The sequence below is a fragment of the Equus quagga genome, chromosome 19, assembly GCF_021613505.1.
Source record: "Equus quagga isolate Etosha38 chromosome 19, UCLA_HA_Equagga_1.0, whole genome shotgun sequence".
NCBI lineage: Eukaryota > Metazoa > Chordata > Mammalia > Perissodactyla > Equidae > Equus > Equus quagga.
In genome coordinates, this window is record NC_060285.1 from 17675945 (window position 1) to 17696224 (window position 20280).

Consider the following 20280-nt stretch of genomic DNA (forward strand, 5'->3'; position numbering starts at 1 on the left):
AGAATCACACAGAGGATGCACATCCGGGCCCAGCTGCTAACTAGCTGTGTGACCTTGGGCAAGTGGCTTAACCTCTGTGTGCCTTAGTTTCTTCATCTGTAAAACTGAGTTAACAATTAGAACCTGCCCTACAGGGTTGTCAGAATTAAATGAGGTAATGCATGGAATGCACTTAGTGTGGCGTCTGGCATGAATTAAATGCTCTGTAAATCTTAGCTGCTATCGTTAGGAGGATGGTTCTGTGCATCTCCAAATCATGGTCCACATGGTCCTGCCCCCAGGCAGATGCCAAGGTAGCTTGAATAAATCCATCTTAAGCCCACTGCTGCTAACTCAGAAGGAGGGGCAGGGTGCTTTCTGATACAGCAGGGCGTTGGCCCAGTGAGTAGGCCGAGACCCTTGTTCCCGGGCCCTCTGGGCTTCAGTACAGCACTGCTGAAGATGGTCAGCAGGGTGCCTCCTGGCCGATGGCTTCATCCCTGTCCAGTCTTTGTATTTTATTGCCCCCATTTGTGATGTTGCCTTCTAGAGTTAGGGAGTATTTTTCCCCTCACACCCTGATTCCAGGTATTGTGTTTAAACTTGGGATTTACATGAATCTTCTGACCTTGTTCATTCATCCATCCATCAAAGCTTTGTCAAGAGCCTGCCCTGTGCTAGGAACTGTTGCATGTCCCTGTCTAAGTGCAGGACGTAGTGCTCATTGATTTGTGCGCTTGCCTTCCTCTTGGCTACATGACTGCCAGCTCCAGTTAGTTTTGAAAGGAGTAGCACCCCAGTAGGATGCCAAAGCCAAGGACTTTCATTATATTCAGGAACTTGACTGTTCTGGGGGAAAAGGGAAAGACCCACGTTTCAGAGTCTATTGATGTCTCTTCCTTGGGGCAGATGAAGGAAGTCAGGGAACAGATTGGCTCGTTGTCTGCCAACAGGGCCAAAAAAAGTGGGAATAGGCTCTGATGGGTCTTGCAAAGGAGGACCACGAGAAGTAAAACAAGCTCCTGCAGAGCTCGGGCCTGACCCCTAAAGGAGCAGCAGACCCAGGAGAATTAGAAAGAGAGCAGAGGCCGGGGCCGCTCGCTGCCCTCCCCATCCACTCCAGGTCCCACCTGCGGCTCTGCCCCTCTCTTAGGAGTTTGCCCTGAACCTCAGGAAGAGCCTTCACTGCGCTTCAGAAAGCCACGCACGTCTTCTGGGTTGAGTGCGTTAATGGTGGGGGGATAGGAGGGCAAAACTGCTGTGTGACCGGAGGTTAGAGGGATTAAATAAGAGAAGAGGAAAGTGGGCAGTATTGGCGAGTGAAAATCAGCACAGAACGGGCCTCCCTGGCCACCGCAGCTGTGCTTCCGTGTTCCTATCCATCTTTACCGACCTGGCGCTGAGTTCATAGAATCTGATCGTGTCACAGTGCTGCTTAGATTCCTATTGCTCTTAGAATAAAGTCTAAATCGGCTGTGGAGTCGTGCCTGCCCCCTCTCTGCCTGCATCGCCAGCCTTGTCTCTCCTCCACGCCCTGCAGCCCTGGCTGCAGCTACTCTGTGCTTTGCAGCTCTTCAAACAGGTTCCTCTTGGCAAGCTCGTCCCCATGGCTAACTCCTAGTCTTTCTTCAGGGGTCTGCTTGAAACATCTCTTCCCTAGAGACCATCTAGGTCCTCCTGTCAGAGCCTCCTAACAATTCAGTGTTTCCTCTGTGGTTCTCATCATGCTTGTAACTATTTTTTGATGTCTGCTTCTCCATTAAACCCCATGAGGACAGGGACCACGTCTTTGTTGGATGTTTGTCACATTATAACTGCTCACTACACTTGTTTACTGACTGAATGATCAGAAGGAGCAGTAATTTGTAAATGCTGGGGGGAGGGGGGAAGCAAGCTTTAACCTTTTAATTTGTTTTGGTCTTGTTTTCCAAATAATTTCTGAACAAAATATTTTTTTATTTTACAGACACTCACACAGTAGTATTTTTACAGGATTCTCTGAGGTGGCATTTTTCGGTGATTGTATGTATTGGACAGATCTTACCTGCTTTGCTCTTCCCCTACAGAATGAAATGTGCCTGGCCACTCAGCAGCTTTCTAAGCAATTGCTGGCATACGAAAAACAGGTAACTCGAGGTGTGTGTGGCCTGTGATGCTGTGCTCGGGGCTCTCTGAAGTGGAGTTCTTTTGAGGAATTCTCTGAGGCCTCTTTGAGAGACTTTCATTTCTTTCTTTCTCTTTTTCCATAGTCCATTTCCATTTTTCCTTTTGTCTTACCTTTTCCTTTCCACTGATAAATTCTAACTGGTGATTATCCCAAAGTCTTCATGATGTATTCTAATTAGCCTACAGAAGTAATCAGCTGCCTTGAGCGTTCATAGTCTCCGAGGGACTAACAATTCCAGGAAATAAACTCAAAGATACCGTTACGTCCAGACAGAAGGGTGATGAACAATGAAGGAAGAGTCGGAGAGGGGCGGTTGAATGTTTCGCTGGGGCGGGCAAGGCGAGAGCTCTGCTTTTCTGCACTTAGACACTGACATGACGTGCTCCTGGGAGAAGAAAGGAAGTTGACGTGGAGGGCAGTGTGTTGTGGGTGATGCTGTGGTGCTGGATTCCCAAGCATTCACTTAACACCTGGCTCTTTTATTCTTTGGTCTAGAATTTTGCTCTTGGCAAAGGCGATGAAGAAGTGATTTCTACACTCCACTATTTTTCCAAAGTGGTGGATGAGGTAAGATAGCAACATGGCAAAATTTTATTTGATTCTTTTTTGAACTTACTTCTTTATGTTGGCCCTCTTTCCAGTTTTATGTATTTACTTAAATATCTGAGAAGGTATCTCAACTTGTTGATCTTCCAAGGTTCACTTCATAAGAGAGGGTGTATACTATTATGTTTGTTTCTGGTGTGAGGGGAAAGGCTTTGATATATGTGAACAATAGACCAAAAGAAAGATTTCTAAGAATTCAGTTTCATGAGGAGTATGTATTAGTTTCTCAGGGCTCTTGTAATAAATTACAAGTAGGTGGCTTAAAACATAAATAAAAAAAATATAATAGAAATGTATTTTCTCACAGTTCTGGAGGCCAGAAGTGTGAAATCAAGTTGTTGGCAGGGCCATGCTCCCTCCAAAGGCTCTAAGGGAGAGTCCTTCCTTGCCTCCTCTGGCTCCTGGTGGCTCCAGGCATTCCTTGGCTTGTGGCTGCATCACTCCAGTCTCCACCTCTGACTTCATGTGCCCTCCTCTCCCTGCTCCATCCCACCCCCGTGTTTTCCTTTTTTGTCTGTGTCTTCTCTTCTTAGAAGGACACTTGTCATTGGATTTAGGGCTCACCTGGATAATCCAGGATGATCTCATTTCGAGATCCCTCATTACGCCTGCAAAGACCTTTTTTCCAAATATTTGCATGTTCTAGGTGGACATTTCTTTTTTGAGGGGGAAGGATTCACACCTCTACAGTGGGTTTAATGCAATTCTTTTTGTAGCTGTATTGTATAATACATTTGGAATATTTATGAAAAACAAGTATTGTTATAGGAAAAGTGCATAAATCCTAATTGTAAAAAACGTAAAAGCTCAAATGCTGCTGGTGCTGGGCAGAACTCTCTGCAAAATTAGGTAGGTATAAACTGTTTCGTCTTTCAAGGAGTTTGCAATACTTATAATAGAAAATCATGGTAAAGAATAAACAAAAAAGAGAATATGCAAATATCATTTAAGTGTTCAATCATTGAAGCAGATGCTGTTTTTAGTTTATAAAATGAAAAACTAACATTAATATAAAATTGTACTGGTTGCATTTTCATTCATTCAACAAATCAGCCCAACAAGTCTTCATTTGTTCAACAAACATTTATTGACCACCTACTATTTAGTAGATGCTGTTCTAGACACTGGGGATATAACAGAGAACAAGTCATCCCGTTCTTTTTGAGCTTTCTCTATCCCTCTACTGTGACTCTCTTCAAAATGTATGTTAAAATGGATAGATATCCATTCCAGAAGCAGAGGAGAATGAATGGAAAATGTACTTAGAGAGGAACAAAAAGTTTTTTTTTTTTTTTTGGTGAAGTGAGAAGAATGTTTCTATATAACAGTGAATAGATAACCCAGGGGACAGCAGTAGACAGCACCCACTGAAGTTGTGTGTTTCCTTGACTAGAAGAGAGTTGCTAAGGAAATGTGGTTAATTGTCCAAACCCCAGAACCAAGACTTCCAGTTTAAGATGTTTACGCACAACCATATTTTCATGGGCAGAGGAATGATGATTCTTTGAGTGGGGAGTGAATCATTCCCAAAGGATGGCAGCCTGGAAGTGTGCTCTTACAGGGAGGTTCACAGCCTCCCAGAGGCTCTGCGTGTAAGGAGTTTCAGCCATCCTCTGATGCAGATCCCTAAGCAGGTGAAAGCACTTAGCTCAGGGGACAGCTTTTGAGGTGGTTCTCTCTATCTGGGCCTCAACCATGTTGAAAATTTTTCAAGACAAGTAGTTTGATTCAGAAATTAAGGAAAAATCCAACTAAAAGTAGAGATTTGCGTGGCTTATATTTAATAGAATGCCTTGGAACCAGATCTTTCATGTCATAGGCATACAGAGATTTCTGTCCCTGGTGATTTCCCCAAAAGCAAGGTTTCTAGATGACTTCCTTGGAGTGTGCCTGAGACAGGAATCGTCATTACAGATCACATTTACTGAGTGTCTGTCAGGCCCTCTGCTCTCAGTGTTTTCTGTCTGTGTTACTATTTTATCCTCACAATAGCCATGCAAGGAAGATGGTGTTATCCCATTTTCTCTGTGATGATAGTGATGCACCAAGAAGTGGTCCATGCTCTTTCCACTCTCCTCAGCAAAGGCACTGTCTTTAGAAGTGGTTGTCCCCTACCTCTCAAGCCCCAAGGCAAAAAGTCGATGAGACAAATCCTTTGGTCCTTAAGAAAAATGAGGAGGAAAATAGGTAGCTAGGAAATTTGCCATTCGTGAAGTGCGTAGCCATTGGAAAGCCACTTAATCTCCTTGAGTTTTGGTTTTTTCATCTGTAAATGGCAGTAGCAGGAAAGCCACTTAATTGGGCTGTTATAAAGAGTAAATTAAACAATGTATATCAGAGCACTGAGCACAGAGCCAGGCACATAGTAGGCATACTTGTTGGCTTTCATTCAGTTAACTGTTAGTAAAAAACAGTAAATTTCTTGTTGAAGTTATTCAGGAAAAATAGCTAACACATTCTGTCCTGATGGTATTTATTGGCATGGCTATCTTCATGTATTCCCAGCAGAATAAAGCAGCCGTGCTTTGGCTTGACTGAAAGACAGGGGGAACATTACAACAACAACAAATAAACACCTAGTGACCGAGATCAGATTGGTGGGTACCAGAGGGGAAACAAGGAGGGAGGAGGACAAAAGGGGTGACTGGGCACATGTGCACGATAATAATGATGTAAACCTGAAATTTATATAGTTATAAACCAGTGTGACTGCAATTAAAAAAACAAGAGAGAGCCAGCCTGATGGTGTAGTGGTTAAGTTCGTGTGCTCCGCTTTGGCAGCCTGGGGTTTGCAGGTTTGGATCCTGGGTGCAGACATATACACTGCTCATCAAGCCATGCTCTGGCAGCATCCCACATACAAAATAGAGAAAGATCACCACAGATGTCAGCTCAGGGCCAATCTTCCTCACCAAAAGAAAGAAAGAAAGAAAAAGAAAGAAAGATGGGGGAACATTAACTGCTTGGCTGATAGCTCCCTTGCCTGGTGAATGGTTGACCTTAGGGAAGTGTTTAAGCTTATCAAAGCAACCTCCGTAGACAAGGCAGATCTGTTGGGAGGAGATCTGTGTGCAGAAGTGGGGTTCATGTATGTGACTGCCATCACTGCTGAAAGAAACTGTGCCAAATGTTTACTTGAGAACATGATTGGTGGCTGATTTCCCCTGATTCATCCAGCAGGAATCCCGGAGCGTCCTCAATAACATCTGGAAGCCTGGGGCTCCGTGGAAGAATCCCTTCCGCTGTGTTCCTTGTTGGTGTCTAGACTACCAGACATTTGAAGTTTTGGCAGCTTTGTGATCGTGAAAGATAAACTCTGTATCCAGGACAGTGTAGTGGGAAGAGCATGGATTTTAGATCCCAATAGCCCGGGATGAAAATCCCAGCCGTGCCCCTAATTTACTCTCTGGATTTGGAGTTATTTGCCCAAATGGGGATAATGATAATTCACAGAGTGGGTCAGAACTAATGGAATAAAGTGTATAAAGCTGACACATAAAAAGTACTCAGAAGTGGTGGTGCTGATGGGGGTAATGTTTGTTTCTCTTAGACCGTTTACAATGACAGGCTTTAGAAAGGCCTTGACAAGGTAGAAGGGGAGAAAGAATCCAGAGCTGTTGGAATTATCTGGTGAGGAAGATCACATTTGAATACAGTCTTCCTGTCCTTAGAAAGATCCTTTTCTGCAGAGCAGAGGCCTGAAATCTGACTGAGTTCTTTCAGTAGGGAGCCTTCTTTCTCCAGAGCCATTGCCAGGCCCACGGCGGGCTGCGGTTTAGGGTTAGTAGGTTCCCAGCGGCCTGTCTTTCAGGTTGACTTCAGCCCCCTCAGAGAGTGCGAGAGCTCCCGGCGGCGGGTGGAGTGACTGTGCCGAGCTCTCGCGGTTACCTGTGTTCACTGCAAGCACATCAAAGCCTGCTGCTCCAGGTGGGTGTGGCTCGGATTGAGAGCACAGAACCAGAGTTTGCACAGTAAACAAACAATAGCTATGGGCTTGGAGACTCCTTTAGCAAACTTCACTGACGGCCTCGTCAGTAGGCACCTTGCATTTAGTTTTTAATACCTCTTGGCCTCTATCATTTACTGTCTTACGAAGGGCGTTTGTTTGCTAAGGAAGTCTGCCTAAGCTCCTTAACCACGGAAGTGTTCAGTGTGATCCCTTGGTGAAATAAGACAGTGTCGGGAATATAATCTTCTTCAGTAAAATTTCTCTTTCTTTCAGCTTAATTTTCTCCATACAGAGCTGGCTAAACAGTTGGCAGACACAATGGTCTTACCTATTATACAATTTCGAGAAAAGGATCTTACAGGTAAAGTAACTGAGTTCAGTGTCAATTACCTTCAAGATATTAATTCTTTTAATAATAATTCTTACTGCATTAATTTCTTTAAACGTGTGGATCATTAAGAAATATCCCCTTTTTTTGAGCAATTCGATTTAGCTAGCTGTTATTGAATTCCCATTGTGTCCTTGGCTCACCTAAAGCTCACAGGCTAATAAGGAAACAGACTTGGAAGCAGACAATTATATTATCATGTGATGAGGGCAGCAGACTGAGATGTACAAGGAATAGAAACAGCACACAGAAAGGCATGATTACTCTTTTGAGGATAGGGTGCCAGGGAAGGCTTCCTGGAGAAGGTGCTCTTGAGCTGGGTTTTGAAAGATGAATAAGAGTTTACCAAGTGGACAAAGATGTCAAGGCTTATATTACAGATTGGGAGCATACGTAAAGGCATGCTGTTCTTGGGAGCCACGAATGCTTTGGGATGCAGAGAGGGTGGGTCGAGGAGAAAGGGATGGGGGGGACCATGCTTTATCCCTGCTGGACTCTGCAGGGGCAGCTGTGAACAAGCCACACAGCCGGGGTCCCTCTTCTCCTGGAGCACACATTTACTGAGGCGGGTGTCTGTGACTAGTTCAGAGAACCTAGTTGGCCTTTTGGACTAATTTTGGTTCTTTAACTAAAATAAAACTTTAGAATAATTTTATATCTCCTAGAAATCGAGGTAATCAAAAAATGACTATACGAAAGAACAAATAATCTTGAAAAAATTTAGTTGATGTTTCAAAAAAGAACCCAAATTTTCTAGTCCTTTTGTTATTTCATTGAAAATATTCATTGCTTAGAGATTAAAGAATTGTACTTTTAAAACACTGATATAAAAAATTGCTGACTAAAAAAGTCTAAACTTGAGTACTGAAAGATCGATCTGTTCAATATAATACTTCTTCTTTAAAAATATAACACCTTAAAATTAAAAAGTTTTTCAGGCAGAAAAGATGCAGTAAATCAAAGGCTAAATCTTAAAGACGATGTTTTCCCCTCACTCTGAGATTCCCTGTGGTCATGTCACCTGAGGCTGTAGGGAGGGGGCTGTGGCAGAGCTGGCCACAAAGTACCAAGCGCAGTCTGACAGCACTAAAACGTGATAAAGAAAGAATAACAAATATATGTTAGTTAGCTTGTATAAAGACCTTGATTGAGGAGGATTTTCAGTGTTTTTTATTGTTGCTCATCTCTAATTGCATGTAAATCCCACACCCAAATGTAGTCGTGTGCTGATTACCCTGTACTAACTAAAAGCCTCATGGAGCGCATTTTTAAAAAAGATTGTCTCTGAATAAAATCATCAGAAATGTGTGGGGATATCATTTTAAAACAGATTCCAAGTCTTTCAGGAGAAAAAAGGAGCACACCCTAAGACCCGCGTTGTCAGAGGTGTGTCTTCCAGGCGGGGGCAGCCTGGGGTGCAGCGTGCCCGGCGGCGTGAGTGATGGCGGTCTGCTTAATCCGGGAGGCCTCCACTGCGGGTTAGGAGTATTTGCCCAGGGGAGATTTTTCTTAAGAGAATAAAACTGTGTAGTAGTAGTAAAAAGAGAAGCCTCTTAGTACCTATGAAAACAATTAATCAAAAGTATCTTTTTCTGATGACACCAAGACATAAATTTGAAGTGTTTGGCCCAGCTCATACTTGAATCAACGTCAGAGCCAAATTAGAATCTGGTATCCCCTCTGCTTAGTGGCATTTTATCTTACATTTTCTGCCTTTTTCATTTACCCGTCAATACAAGTACATAATCTGAATGAAGACAACACAAAAGATATTAAGGAAGCTATGTAAAATTTATATAGAAAAAGCCCTAAAACTCTGCTCCAATAGGAAGTAAAGGGTGAGAGAGAAAGAAAGAAAAATGCAAGACAACAAAGGCAGAAAGCAGCCTGATATCGAAAAGAGTAAGAATAACGTGAAGAGAAATTTAAAAGCTAGAGGCAATTTTGAGGCAAATTAAAAAGGTAGAAGATGTGAAAGTGCTTTGCTTTGTTTGACAATCAAAAATGGATTGTTTGAGAATTGTCGAAAGTATCACTTTCTTTGAGATATCTGTTTTTGAATTTTTAACCTTGGACTGTCATCGCTCTCATTGACCTTTTTCGGTTTTTGGTCTCGGACTTTGTGAAGCTGCCTTTGTGCATGATGAGTGGAGCACCCACATGGGGGGATAGTTATGGTGTTGACTTGTTGCGGGTTTGATATACAAGATGGCTTCCGATTTTTTCATTAAAACAAGCACCCCAGGGGCCGGCCTGTGGCACAGTGGTTAAGTTGGCACGTTCCGCTTCTTGGTGGCCCAGGGTTCGCCGGTTCGGATCCCAGGTGCAGACATGGCACCACTTGGCAAAAGCCATTCTGTGGTAGGCGTCCCACATACAAAGTAGAGGAAGATGGGCATGGATGTTAGCTCAGGGCCAGTCTTCCTCAGCAAAAAGAGGAGGATTGGCAGTAGTTAGCTCAGGGCTAATTTTCCTCAAAAAAAAAACCAAGCGCCTCACATTCCTTTGTCAGTGGTGACTTTGCCAGATGTTAGAATGGCAACAACAGGAAATTTCTAGGTTCTGGGTATAGTCGGGGCATTCTGATTCTGATGTGTTAAAACTTTTTTGGAGAGCTAAAGAATCAGACCTTACGTCTACACTGCCATCTGCATGAATAGTACTTGGCTACCACGCACTCCAGCCCACATCCCCAAGCGTTCTCTGGAGAGGAATGGCTCTGTGGGCAGTTAGGGTCACTGAGTATGGGGTGCAGTTGAGGCCACAAACTCAGAGCAGGATTCCCAGCCACCAGGCTGGGACCCCACGAGAGCAGAGGACCTGAGGGGCCGCTGGCAGAACCTTCCCCTTCTGTGCATAGACTTTTATTTTCTTGGGAAAGCACAGAGCACTGGGTTGGCATATTTTGGTTTTTTTTTGCTCTAAAATGTTTCTTTTCTCTTGTTCAGAAGTAAGCACTTTAAAGGATCTTTTTGGACTTGCCAGCAGTGGTAAGCATCTTCTCCATTCTTGGTGTGTGGATTTATTGATGTGTGTGGGTGGAGATGCTGAATGAATGTTCTTGCCTTTCAGCCTGTCTGTGAATGTTCCTGGCTTTCAACCTGTCTGGGTGCTAAAATCTCTCTTTATTTTTAGAGCATGACCACTCAATGGCAAAATATAGCAAACTTCCTAAAAAAAAGGAGAATGAAAAGGTAAGAATACCTATCTTATATGTTGTTTTTCATCTCATTTACTTAAGCTCCTTTTGTATCTTCCTGTTGTGAATTCATGACATTGAGGGTGTCTTGATGAATTTTTTCTTTTTTTTTTTTCCTATACATGGATTTTTAAATTATTTATTTTAAATCTCGTAAGTAGACTTCTGCTTCTCTATTCTAGCTTTTCAAAGTGGTTTATTAAATGCCAGCTTGGAACCATTGTAAAATTATAATCACACAGTGATTTCAGCTTGAGCTTGGTACTGCATATCTGACTCATACACACTTGGTCACTTGAACTGCCTGCCCTGGGTGTTGCCTCTGATTCTTTAACTCTTGCTTTTTTGCTACCATAGATAATATTGACAGTTTTCATGCATGTAACTTTTTACTTCTCTTCCCTGGTTTCCTTGGGCTAAATTATTTCCTTGGAATACAGTCTTGTGAGTGAACTAAACTGTCGGTGGCTTTCAGTGCACGTGCCCTGTTTTGCTGAAGGACTGTAGCGCTTTGTCGTGCTACCAGCAGAAAGTGTTGGCTTCACCCCAGTGCAGCCTCACAAGCAGAGATGCTGTTACTTTGGATTTTTTAAAACCTGAGATGGAACCTTATCTGTGTTTTATTACATTTGTCACAAAAATGGTTCTGATGAGTAAACAAACGTGCTCTGAAGTTGCATGCTCTTACAGAATTGCCATGTCCATTAGACAACATGAAGTTTTCCTTTCACCTCTTCATCAGGTGAAGACTGAAGTTGTCAAAGAGGTGGCAGCTGCACGGCGGAAACAGCATCTTTCTTCCCTTCAGTACTACTGTGCCCTCAACGCGCTGCAGTACCGAAAGCGTGTGGCCATGATGGAGCCCATGATAGGCTTTGCCCACGGACAGGTAGGGTAGTCCCTTCCCCAGAGGGTGAGCCCTAACGCTAGCTCTGGAGAACAGCATGGCATTCTGCTGAGGTAATTTAGGAGGAACTGAAACATCATCAGAGAAAGAAACACAGATGCACCACCTCCCTGGAAACTTTCTGGATTCAGCACTTGGACAGCTTCCAGGTGGGCTGGATCATCGTGAGCTGGACTTGTTAGGCTGTATGTGCGGGAAATGATGGCCTTAGTCCCAAGCCTCCTGTGGCAAGGAGCCGCCATGGCCCTCTGTCTCTGATCCAAATGAAAGCCAGGCCTGTCCCAGTTTCTGAGAAGCGGCCGACTGCCCAGGTTGGTAGAGCTAGGCTTCCGGCCGAGGACTCCGCACAGCCCTCCGCTGCTCTCTGTGGTGAAGGTCACCCTCAGCTGCGTGGTTCTCACATCGTGCATTGCCGAGGGGATTGCCAGCTCTGTGGCATCTGGGGCGTGGGAGGATGTTCCACTGCTTGATGAAGTCTCTGCAGAGTGTGTGTTTGCCTTCTTGCCCCGTTTAGTGGTCTCCGGAACATTCATCTGCAGGGAGGCTCCAGTTTCAGGAAGGGGCCTTGACTGCATGGCAGCAGCCTGGTAGGGACAGGATGAGTGTGCACGTGAGGCGAATGTCACCACCCCTCACCCTCATCCCTGCCCTGTGTTAGCCCCGCTTCTGTGGACTCCAGAACCTCACTCTGACATGTGAGAAACGCAGCCAGGACCCTTCTCTCAGTGGCAGTCTAGGAACAGGAAGTGATGGAAGGAAGCAAAATGTTGAGAAGAAAAAAGGTGACTTTTTTAAAACCACAAACGTGAGCGTCTATTATTTTTATAATACATTTTAAAAATACTTAAATTTCAAAAAACACAACATCAGTTTGATTCAGGGAAAAGGAGAACAAGAGAGGCCCTTTAAACATCCATGCTCAACTGTCTGTCTTCTTAATATGGCTGTTCTGTTGTTGAATGGTGAGGACGCTAAGGTCAGCTTCTGCCGTCAGAGGTCATGTTTAAGTAGAGCAGTGTAATCTTTCTGTGTCATCTGAGTAAAGCTGGGTTAAACCAAAAACTAGCACTCTCCAGCTGTGGGCTCCAGTCCGCAGCAGATCCTTGGGAGCCATCCAGCTTCCGCGCACTTGTGCCCACAGGTGTGTACTCGCTTGCTCTCTGTTGCCCTCCTCTCTCCTTCCGTGAAGTAACACACCCCTGACCTGGCGGATATCCTAGCTTTGTTAGAGAATACCTCCTGTCTGTCTGTGCTGCCTGGATGGACAGTCCTTGCCTTTGGAGCAGTAATCTCTGCTCATTAGAAGCCCAGGGTCAGGGAGGGTTGCAGACTTAGAGTCTCAGAAAGATGAGCAGCTGTAGGCCTGCTCGGTCAGTGCTTAGGGAGCCCTGTTGGTTAGAGGAGGTCCTCACAAGGCCTAAAGGACGGGCTTGATCCTGGCTGGTTTCACTCCTTCGTGGTCAGGGACTACCCCACTTCTCCCAGCACGGACTTTGTAAGTGAATGCTGGCCGCGGGAGAAGAGGAGACCGTGGGCGCAGTAGCATAGATGCAGCCCCAGGCCTGGGAAAGCAGAGCAGAGCACACCGTCGTTGTTAGGCAGCAGCAGCATTTTTGAGGACCGAGGATGGCGTGTTTCATTTTTCATGTGAAAGGTATTCAGATTTCAAAACACAAGACCAAATAGTCCCTCACCCTGCAGACTTTGCAAATCCTGATGAAAACTGTGGTCCCTTCTCTTAGACCATGTGGTGTCTGACCCGTGAGTCTTTTGGATGATTCCAAAGCATTTGCTCTCCTTCTGCCTCATCCGCCCCTTTAAATCAATGTTCGTTGGGCATCCGCCTTTGTTGGCTGATGGTCATATGGCCCTGGTACTGCCTCCTCTTCCCAGAGGCACATGAACTTTGGTCTTTGGATGATGTTCCACTGAGTCAGGCGTCTCAGCACCACCCACCGTGGTGGAGGTGGTTTGACTCCATTTCTGCCTTACCTAGCCCTCGTTAAACAGGTTTTCAATGAAATCCTGATTCAGTCCTTGTGCTGCAAACAGACTGAGGTTTTGTAATGTGTTTACAGGTTTATGAGAACACAGAAGCGAACTCTAGTGTAGTATTTACAGGGTAAGTTCTATGAAATGTGGCTGTAGAAGGCAGTATCTTATCCCTTCATTCCATTCATTCATTCGTCAGGTCTTTTAGAGACTGCATGAGCCCCTGCCCAAGAAGCTTACAGAATAGTAGAAGGGCTAAGACATATACTTCGAGTATAAATTCCAAGGAGTCCAGGGAGGAGAAGGAGAGGAAAAGCCAGCATGATGTTGTGCCCTAAGACATACAGAGTCCTCATTTAACAGACTTTGATATTTAACGTTTCAGGGATTCAAAATGGCATTGACAGTGTTGAGCTCTGTGTGATTCCAAGATCATGGGGCCAGAATATCTCCCTGCTTGTGTTACCTTGCATTAGGATAATCATGATCATCGTCTGTTTGGTGTTGTGAAAACTAAGGACATTGGTGTACGTACTTCCCAGGGTATCTGGGGAACAGAAGTAAGGATGTCAGCACCGTGTTGATAACATACTAGCCTCCTCGGGGTGAGAGGTGGACTTCTGCACCCGCCGCCCAAGGCAAGGGCTGCATCCAGATCAGAGCCGAGCTGGGGTAATGCGTGAGAGATTACTCGTGACCCAGCGGAATGTTTTCTCTCTTTTGTTCATGACCTAAGCTTGCAACTGATACCTCTCTACACTCAGGCGTGTAAAATGGAGCAGTTCCTACCCAAGACTCAGGGTTTTTAAATCCTGGTTTTTATATAGAAGAAATGGAACCTTGAGCTTGCCAGGGTGGGGTGGTTGCAGATGTCAGTAATGCACAGAAATGGTCTTCTTCCTCTCCTTCCCATGCCCCGCCCTTCAGGGTTTGTCAGGGGACCCAGACTTTCTGGGAAGTGAATACATGGGAGTCCTGGAAGTAAGGAATTCCTTCTGTCGGTCCCCACAAAGCCAGCCACTGCAGTTTTCATTTTCGAACTGTATAGCCCTCAGATCTCCTAGGGCCACTCTCCCCTGGGCAGAGAGTGGCCATCAGAGAACCCTGGGGAACAGGAAGGGACCTCACCTGTGTCGAGCACCTTTGCAGTGCCAGGGCCCTGCTGTGTCCTTCACATACACAATCCCCTTTAAGTTGATAGCAGGGTTGGAAGAGCTTTGTAGGGGTCTTTAGCCCATTTCCCTCTGCGATATCTCAGCCACGTCACCATCTGTCCAGGCTGCGTTCAGAGCCACAGAAGGCTCGGTGAATGGAGTCAGTCAGATGGTGGCCTTCAGTGTAGGCTTCACTTTGGAGAATGTCCTGCGGGCTGCGTCAAGTGCTTGTCAGTTTCTTTCTTTTTTTTATTGAGTTAATGATAGGTTACAATCTTGTGAAATTTCAGTTGTACATTAATGTTTGTCAGTCATGTTGTAGGTGCACCACTTCACCCTTTGTGCCCACCCCCCACCCCACCTTTCCCCTGGTATCCACTAAACTGTTCTTAGTCCATAATTTTAAATTCCTCATATGAGTGGAGTCATACACAGATTATCCTTCTCTTGCTGGCTTATTTCACTTAACATAATTCCGTCAAGGTCCATCCATGTTATTGCAAATGGAATGATTTTGTTCTGTTTTACAGCTGAGTAGTATTCCATTGTATATATGTACCACATCTTCTTTATCCATTCATCTGTTGCTGGGCACTTAGGTTGCTTCCCTGTCTTGGCTATTGTAAACAGTGCTGCAATAAACATTGGGGTGCATAGGACTTTTGGGATTGCTGACTTCAGGCTCTTTGGATAAATACCCAGTAGTGGGATGGCTGGATCGTATGGTATTTCTATTTTTAATTTTTTGAGGAATCTCCATACTGTTTTCCATAGTGGCTGCACCAGTTTGCATTCCCACCAGCAGTGTATGAGGGTTCCTTTTTCTCCGCAACCTCTCCAACATTTGTTACTATTAGTTTTAGATATTTTTGTCATTCTAACGGGTGTAAGGTGATATCTTAGTGTAGTTTTGATTTGCATTTCCCTGATGATCAGCGATGATGAGCATCTTTTCATGTGCCTATTGGCCATCAGTATATCTTCTTTGGAGAAATGTCTGTTCATGTCTCCAGCCCATTTTTTGATTGGGTTGTTTGATGTTTCGTGGTTGAGTTGCGAGAGTTCTTTATATATTATGGATATTAAGCCTTTGTCAGATATATGACTTGCAAATATTTTATCCCAGTTAGTGGGTTGTTTTTTTGTTTCAATCCTGTTTTCATTTGCCTTGAAGAAGCTCTTTAATCTGATGAAGTCCCATTTGTTTATTCTTTCTATTGTTTCCCTTCTCTGAGAAGGCATGGTGTCCGAAAAGATCCTTTTAATACTGATGTCAAAGAGTGTACTGCCTACGTTTTCTTCCAGAAGCCTTATGGTTTCAGGTCTCACCTTTAGGTCTTTGATCCATTTTGAGCTTGTCAGTGTCTTACTGATGCTGTGCGTGTCATGTGTCACACACCCATCTAGCCTCTGGAGATGCAAACATGAATAAGGCCTAATCCTTGCTCTTAAGAAACTTACTATATAGAATTCACACAGAAAAAAAGCTGATGATGATAATGTCAAAAATAGTGAGTGGCCGGCCCGGTGGCGCAGCGGTTAAGTGCACATGTTCCACTTTGGTGGCCCAGGGTTCGCTGGTTCGGATCCCGGGTGCAGACATGGCACCGCTTGGCAAGCCATGCTGTGGCAGGCATCCCACATATAAACTAGAGGAAGGTGGGCACGGATGTTAGCTCAGGGCCAGTCTTCCTCAGCAAAAAGAGGAGGATTGGCGGCAGATGTTAGCTCAGGGCTGATCTTCCTCAAAAAAAAAAATAGTGATCACTAGTCATTATTGATGCACCTGGTATGTACCAAGCAGTTAACTTACGTTATTCCTGCTATTGACGGCCTTTCAGCTCGATAGCTGGGTCTCGCCATCCACCTGCCACAGATGCACTTGGGGCTTTGGGAGTAGCTCTCAGCCTTGGGGTGTGGAGGGGGCTCAGTAGGGATGTGGTGAGTGCTGCAAGCAAGGAGGGGCCAGCCAGCCAGTGTGGGCCGCCCCCATGCTGTCAGTCTCACATTTAATGCATTCATCGATCTCCTTTCCTAGATGATTTTCAGAATATCACAATTATATCTTTCAGATTAACTTTTTTAAGAGGGGAGCAGAGATGTTTAACCAAAGTATGGACAGCTTTTTATCCTCCGTTGCAGACATGGTTCAAAGGTAATGCTGCCCTCCACTTTGGATCTTGTGTGCCTTTTGCCCTTCCTGCTGAATCAGCCTCTCCGGGCGGTGGGGAGGGTTCTGACTGCCCAGGGTCCCCCAGAGCCCCTGTTCACTCCATAAACTCTCAGAAGCAGCACCCTCCTCTTAGCTGCCAATGAATGTGTCAGTATTTGTGAATACTGTGGTTGAAAAATAATGATTTCTGCAGTTCCCAACTTGTATGGAGCTCAGAGTCCTCCCCACTATGGGAAAAGATTATGTATAAATCAAAGGTGAAAATGTCCACAGGGCTACTTTCCCATTATGTCCAAGTTCGTGTTCTTTGGGTCTCCTTTTGTCTAGTCAGGTTTCACATGTTAGAAGCCTATGAGTCCGGTTTAGACTTGCTGTGGATTTAGAAGAGGCTTCAGAAGAGCTTTATCTTTGAAAGCTAATGGGTTGGCAGCCAGCAATGCTGCAACTTTTCAGGAAATGCTCACCATCACATTTAGAATAGATAAATGAGGCATAAAGCCTTCTTTGAATTAATTTAACAAACTGCAGTTCAGCCTGGCAAGTGCTTTTTTAAAAAAAATACAAGATCATCTCTTCAGATTGTCCTGCCCACCGTGTAATTGATGCTTTGGCTGCTCTGACTCCCTGTGCCGCCTGCCGTCCGCCTCCATGGTGGTGAGCCCGGAAGAGGTTCCCAGGCCCCCCAGTGCCAGGCGTTTTTCATTAAACCACAGACCTGCAGTTCCTTGAGTGCTGGTTAGGATTTTTGAAGTAGAGAAATATGTCTCTCTGTATGTGTGCATGTATATATAAGTAAATATACAAAACGGAAATATGAGTATATTATCTTGTGTGGAAAAATGAAGAGAAAGTTGCTTATTTTCTTTAGAATGTGCATTTCACAATACCTTAAGAAGGCAAACCAATGGAATTTATTTAGGCAGAAGTCTACCTAAAATGCTGAAAATAAAGAATGAATCCCATGGAAAACCAGTGCTGAGCGTTCATACAAAGTTGGGGGGGGGCTGTACTTTATGAAAGCATACACTCCCTCCTGAGCATCACTGAGCCATTTCCTTCTGGCCACCGGCCGCAGTGAGGGATGCGGGCTGGATTTGGAACTACGCTAGAAAGCCGTCTGTGGGGTCCGAGTTCAGTTTCCTGCTTTTGATTTGATCCTTAGCCCTGGGAATGTTAGGAGAGAGTGAAAGAAGGGAGCCTGTTCAGTTTCTCTCATAGCCCTCTGTCCCTAATCTCTCACTGTCTCTTTCTTATCCTGCTTTAACTCAGAATTCCATGCTTTTCCATGGTTCTGGGAGAACCATCTGTGCTTCAAATTTTTTTTATGTATTAGATTTTTTTATTAATGGAGGTGGGTCATTTATGCTTGTTTTTGAGATGCTATGGTGTATTCTTTCTGCAGATCCTAGAGCCTATTTCCTCTTTCCTTGTCGCATTTCTGTGAGTGGTTACTAGGCCAACCAAAGTGGGGCACCAGCCATTCTAACACTTCCGGGCGTTAAGGTCCTGGCTGCACAGCCTTCTCTCGAGGGCTGGGTCCAGGTGTGTGAGGTCGCTCTGCTGCTTGACAAGGCGTATTTCATTACGGGGACAACAGACAGCAGGCGGGGCTCCCAGAGGAGCCTGGGGGCACTTAACCTCCTGGTTCAAACACTAAAGCATTCAGTGTAAGAATTCTAATTGTCCTGTCACTGCAGGTTTATATTGGTGATAGATAAGGACTGCCGCTCTTCTCCATCCACGAGGTGCTTTTGCTGCCACACTGCCACGCGTCAGCAGCCAGCCAGTGCAGAGAGGCCAAGGAACAGTGTCCACTGGTGGCTCCAGAGCCCTGCACTCCCTGCCCTAGGAGGGGCGTGCCCCGTGCTCTACTGTAGCAAGATGTGAGCGGATTCAGAGGCAGCCTAAACCCAGGCAAGGCCGTTGCCACCACCCCCAGAGCCAGGAACTGGCTCTTTTTCCAGTTCCTAACCCTACAGTGATACACTTCTGCCTTTTTTCTTGGCTCCTGCTGCTGCTCCCATATATGTATATGGGGGGATATATATATACACACACATATATATATTCTTTTTTTATATACATATATATTCCTTTTTTTAATTACATGAAACATGCTTTTTTTTTTTTAATCTTCAAAGAGAACCATTTGAAAGCAGTCACTTTTCTACCCTGTTCCTTGAGTTCTCGGGAGCCTTGGACTAGCTCGGAGTTTTTGAAGCTGAGTCTGTACGGTTGGGGAGGGGAGGGAGAGGCAGTGACTGAAAGCTCCCTGAAGTTGTGAGCGAGATGCATCTAAGTCTTTTTCTAGGGGAGACAGTCCTTACCTTTCATCAGGTCCTCGGAGGTTTCTCCCCCACGAAAGCTTCAGTGGTTTGGTATACTTTGGGCTCCCTCCTTCCACCTCCTGTCCTGCTTAACGTTTTTCTCTCTTTCCATTCTCTCAGTCTTGGCAGTGACAAGCAGGTTAAGCTCGTGAGGTTTGTGCTCCAGCTTGCCTCTCCAAAGGCCACCAGTGGTGAAGTGCCCAGTCATTCCATTCCAATGTCAGAAAAGCCAAATTAACTTAGATTGACTGCTTGCATGGAGCTGCATTAAACAAGATACCAGCAGTGTGCATTGTGACTCTCCAAGAGGAGAATATGGAATGTACAAGCTCAAACTTATGTAATTAAAGAAGCCTTTTGAGAGAAAATCCTGAGGAGCTCACTCTGTGAAACTGTGGACTAGCTGGCCCCCAGGGTTTCCTCTGATTTTAAATTTGTCATTCAGCCTTCTCTCCTTTAACACAGTGCAGAAGTGGAGCAATGCCTCTAAAGTTTGCTCTTTCACATGGATGGGCCGTGTGTTCAGGACTTTATAACCGAGACTGTCACCACTGGCAGGGGGTGGCTATTGAGGCCTCAATTTGTAGGGAGAAAGGGCAGCTGCTTATTTCAAGCTGAAGCTTCCGGGTTTTCCACACCTCAGCGCGCGCACACACAAAAGCCCAGATCTTGGCCCACTTACCCCCGTACGTGCGTGGGCAGCCCTTGGCTAGCCAGCCCCTGCAGTCTTGGGGCCATTGTGTGGCTGTCGTCAAAGGAAAAGCATTGCCCTAGGCTTTGTGTTACATCTTGGTACCACCTCCTGGTCACTTTCCTCCCTCCGGTGGCCGTCTCCACCAAGGGGCGGGGTCGCGGCAGGAATGACTGCTGTTCCCTCCTTCCTTCCTTTCCAGCCTCCTCACAGGCCACCTGCACATGCAGCCCCTGAGGATGGGCTCCTCATTGTTTTTCTCTTAAAATTTGCTTCAAGACTTCTGAGCACGTTTACCACTTTGTCAGCAGAGAAATTGTTTGACTGGGTTCAGGCGTTGTCTAGTGGTATTTCTTATTTAAAAGAACAGTCACATAAACACTTCTGGTAGTGCACACTTGAGCCCCCATGATCCCAGCTTTCAGGGCGGAAGTTAGATAAAGTGGAGAGTCGTGGCTCCAGTGCAGGCTGCAGCTCCGTTCCTAAGGCAGGAAGCGGTGGGAGACGGTGCTGCCATCTGCTGCTCAGCAGTGCTGGGTCGGCCAGTGATGAGTGACTGACCTGTCACCTTCTGTCTTAAGCATTCAGGTGGAACAGGAAGCTGAAGCGGAAAAGACGCGTGTGTCCCAGCAAGAATTACTTTCTGTTGATGAATCTGTTTACACTCCAGACTTTGATGTGTCTACACCACAGATCAACAGGAACCTCATCCAGAAGGCTGGTTACCTTAATCTTAGAAAGTAAGAAT

At 45.2% G+C, this 20280-nt stretch overlaps 1 protein-coding gene across 1 annotated transcript in view; it reads left to right on the forward strand.

Annotated features, from left to right (window-relative positions):
* Positions 1-20280, forward strand: part of APPL2 (adaptor protein, phosphotyrosine interacting with PH domain and leucine zipper 2) — a 53999-nt gene that overhangs the window by 15474 nt on the left and 18245 nt on the right. Inside the window, exons 3-10 of the mRNA XM_046646199.1 lie at positions 2046-2105; positions 2642-2713; positions 6975-7062; positions 10038-10079; positions 10207-10283; positions 11031-11177; positions 16414-16496; positions 20114-20272. Coding sequence (XP_046502155.1) covers positions 2046-2105; positions 2642-2713; positions 6975-7062; positions 10038-10079; positions 10207-10283; positions 11031-11177; positions 16414-16496; positions 20114-20272 — 728 coding nt within the window. The remainder of the gene's footprint in view (positions 1-2045; positions 2106-2641; positions 2714-6974; positions 7063-10037; positions 10080-10206; positions 10284-11030; positions 11178-16413; positions 16497-20113; positions 20273-20280) is intronic.